Raw genomic sequence first — 3,583 nt, forward strand, 5'->3', positions numbered from 1 at the left:
TACTCCCATCCCCAGCCCCTGGAGCTGGGCAAGGGCCAGGATCACTATTCCTATTCACAGATGGAGAACTAAGTCCAGAGAAGGGTACAGTGGGCTGCGGCCATGGTTAGGACCAGGGAGTCAGTCCTACCTCCATATGGGGGCAGCCTGAAGCCTGCTTCATGAGGGAGCACCCAGCCCCCTTTACAGAAGGCCTTGCAAAGGATGGAGAGGCGGGAAAGGGTGGCGTGCCCCAACATCAGCAGAGGAGCAGTCCTCAGGGTCAAGATGGGGGGCAAGGAGAATCCAGGGCAGGTTAGGAGTGCGGGCCTGAACCCTGTGACCAGCATCTACCCAGGAACTCCTCAAGGGCGGCCTCTGCTCCCTCCCTTGATGGGAAAAGACAGGACTACAGACATGCCTGTGAACCATGGGAGTATCTGCCCATTTCCCTTCCATCAGGTCATGAAGAAGTGAGTGCAGGTGCTGGGGGAGGTGGGAGGACTTGAGGGAGGAGTTGGTAGGAGAAGGGTCCAGGGAAGAAGAGATTGAGGAAATGGCCTGTGGAGCTGCCCTGAGCCCAGGTGGGCACATTCGGAGGCAGAGATGGTACCAGAGGAAAGGTGCCTGGTGTTGAGCTGGCAGCAAGTGTTGGCACCCCAGGTGGGGATCTGCCCGAAGGAACCGCTCAGTCCCCACCCCTCCAGGAGTGTGCGGGCCTTTCCTAAAAGACCTGACTCAGGCTGAGGCGGCTCACGGAGGGCGTGGAGAAGCCCCTAGGCGTGGCCCCAGGGAGTAAAAGGGAGCAGTAGGAGTTGAGGGGGCAAGGGGGGCCCCATGGGGAGCCGAGAGACAGAAGAGCAACCCTGGAGGGGGCCCAGGTGGCACCCCAGTACCTCGGTAGGTTTCTGAGTGCAGCAGGTAGATTTTCAGAACAGGGGAGTGGGCTGGAGATACACGGTGGAGGTGGGGTCCGGTACTCACCTGCCCATCCTTCCCAGGCCTGCCTCCCTCTGCCTGATACTTTTTCTCTGGCTCCCTCCCCAGCATCCACACGGACCCTTGACACCACCCTCCTGGTCTGTGTGCAACACTCCGGGGCTTTCACTTCTATTCCTGATGACTTTAGTAGCTGGGGTGCATCCTGTCCATGATATGAGAGGGTTGGGCTAAGTGGATTAAGGGAACTGGGGAGGGATGTTAGGTCCTCAGCATCAAACTGTACCTGAGGGCCTGGAGCCCTGGTGGCCTGAGGCCCTCACCCAGGAAAGCAGTTCTGCTTTTCAGGGCATGCCAGGACGTCCCAGGGACGGGACTGCGGGATGGCTTCCCCACTCTCTCCCAAGTTTCCCTTCGCCTTGGGGCACTCACTTTGACGCCTACTGACAGTCCCAGGTTAGAATTAAAGACATGTATTTGGTCTTGCAAATAAATATATTTAGAAGGGAAGTTTATTCATATTGGAAGGGACAAACTGGAGAGCACAGAACATGCAGCTGTCCAATTTCTAAGGCGACTCTGCTGTGACAGTGATTGGCCTCTGGCCCCTGCAGCTGCACAGGTCCCTGTCTGAGCTGGCATGCCCACAGCACCCTGCCTGTCTCCTCCACCTGGCATCCTGCTCTCCCCTGCATTCTGGGAACGCCATCCTGGACACACTGAGAGGCCCAGGCGGGTTTCTCTGCCTGTCACCCACCTGAGTCCTGCCAGTGCTTTGGCCTGGACCCTGGCCTGCTGCCATCCCTTGTCCAGTTGCTTGAGGCACCGTGTGCTGGCCTTGTCCCTCCAGGCCAGAGTGCGGCAGCCCTTACCCCCACAGCACTGCAGTCCTGCAGCTGGCCCTCAGCCCTGGGAGGAGCCTTCCTTTTCCAGAGAGACCTCGGCCTGCACTTCCAGCTTCCCTATGGCCTCCACCTTCCTAGAGGCCTCCCGGTGGCGCCACTGCCTGGAGGGTTGGTAGGAGCTCTCGTCACTCACTGGGCCCTGCCGGCCCCTCGTGAGGCCCAGCAAGGCCCGGCTCTGGTGGAGGAAGTTGGGGCTAGAGAAGCAGTAGAGCACAGGGTCCAGGACGCTGTTGAGGTAGGTGAAGGCCAGGGAGCCGTGGAAGAGCTGTGTGCAGACGTCCAGGGAGCGGCAGGCAGACAGCCAGAAGGCCACCATGGAAGCCATGCCAAAGATGACGCTGGGCAAGAAGCAGATGGTGTAGACGGCCACCACCACGGCCAGCACGCGCATGGCCCTCTGCGGACCTGCCTGCCCGCCCAGGCCACGATTCCGGATGGTGAGCCCAATGCTCACGATGGCGAAGAGGATGAGCACCAGTGGCAGGAAGAACTCCAGCAGGTACAGCGCCTGGTGCCAGCGGAGTGAGGCCGAGGGCTTCGTGCCCACCCTGTAGCTGAGGCAGGAGGGGCCGGAGAAGGTGCCCAGGAGCAGGTGCCCGTTAAGGAGCAGGATGCCCACCCAGAGTCCCCCGGCCACCCGGGCAGCTGCCCCCACGGAAGCACGGCTCAGCGCGTGGTGGGGCTGCACCACCTTCAGGTAGCGGTTGAGCGCGATGGCTGTGAGGAAGACGACGCTGGCCGTGCGGTTGGTGGACAGCATGAAAAGGTTGATTTTGCAGGCAGGATCCCCAAAGCGCCAGGTCTCATGGAGGAGGTAGTAGTCCACGCGGAGGGGCAGGTTGCTGATCAGGAGGAAGTCAGCGGCCACCAGGCTGACCAGGAACACCGTGTTGGAGGTCCAGGGCCGCGTGTGGACACAGAAGATGAAGAAGGCCAAGCTGTTCCCCACCAGGCCCAGGACAAACTCCAGGGCCAGGATCGGTGCCAGGAAAGCAGACACCAGCGAGGAAGAGGTGGGGTGGCAGGGCCCTCCAGAGGACCCCCCCACAGTGGTAAAGGCAGAGGGAGCGGAGGAGGGTGAGGGAGGGAAGGAGGGAGGGAGGACAGAGGAGGAGGGAGAGGGAGAGGGAGAACTCAGGTTATGAAGTTCCATGGGCTGCTTGAGCCAAGGACCTGAGAGAAGGTTCTGGAGTCTTCTACCCCTGCAGGAGTGCCCAGGACAAAGTGGGATGATTGGCACTATCAGCCGGCCACCACGGTGACACAACATCCGGGGGGTTTCATCAGTATTCTCACAGCCACTGAGAAACACCCTGTGTTCCTGTTTGTAGGCCAAGGGGAACCCTGCAGCCCTCCCTCCTTCCCTCCCCCTCGGGGCACTGAGTGACCACACGAGGTCTCTGAGCCCAGCCTGGGGGTTGTGCTGCTGGTAGAGGAAGAAGCAGGGCTCAGCAGGGGCAAGATGGAAGCCCAGAGACACCCTGAAGTGGGAGGAAAGTCCAGTCGGGTAAGGTGTGGGAGAGTATTTGCAGCCCTGTGTTCTGTGGCTCTCAGGATCATACAGCCCTCCCTGAACGCCCCCTCCTCCACTACATATAGAGGCTGGTGGCTGCCTCCCTGCCCCCACCAGCTCTGGCTTCAGGGACCGTGGAGCCAACAGGACATTGTCCCAGGAGAGGTGGGCAGGGAGTCAGTGAAGACCTCCACCGCTCTGCTGGTGGCCTGGAGGGAACCAGTCTTACTTGTGCTCTGCCCGCCTG

At 60.8% G+C, this 3,583-nt stretch overlaps 1 protein-coding gene across 1 annotated transcript; it reads right to left on the reverse strand.

Moving 5' to 3' along the window:
- Positions 1 to 1,394: 1,394 nt before the first annotated feature.
- On the reverse strand, positions 1,395 to 3,169 carry OXER1 (oxoeicosanoid (OXE) receptor 1). The gene has a single exon (XM_011978191.1). It carries the CDS (start codon positions 3,091 to 3,093, stop codon positions 1,822 to 1,824), a length of 1,272 nt encoding a protein of 423 aa, XP_011833581.1. The 5' UTR covers positions 3,094 to 3,169; the 3' UTR covers positions 1,395 to 1,821.
- Positions 3,170 to 3,583: the final 414 nt, after the last annotated feature.

Source organism: Mandrillus leucophaeus, unplaced genomic scaffold (genome assembly GCF_000951045.1).
Source record: "Mandrillus leucophaeus isolate KB7577 unplaced genomic scaffold, Mleu.le_1.0 Scaffold190, whole genome shotgun sequence".
Taxonomy (NCBI): Eukaryota; Metazoa; Chordata; class Mammalia; order Primates; family Cercopithecidae; genus Mandrillus; species Mandrillus leucophaeus.

Bases quoted from the DNA above. Each gene is read 5' to 3' on its own strand.
- OXER1 (XM_011978191.1), bottom strand. From the start codon at position 3,093: ATGTTGTGTCACCGTGGTGGCCGGCTGATAGTGCCAATCATCCCACTT.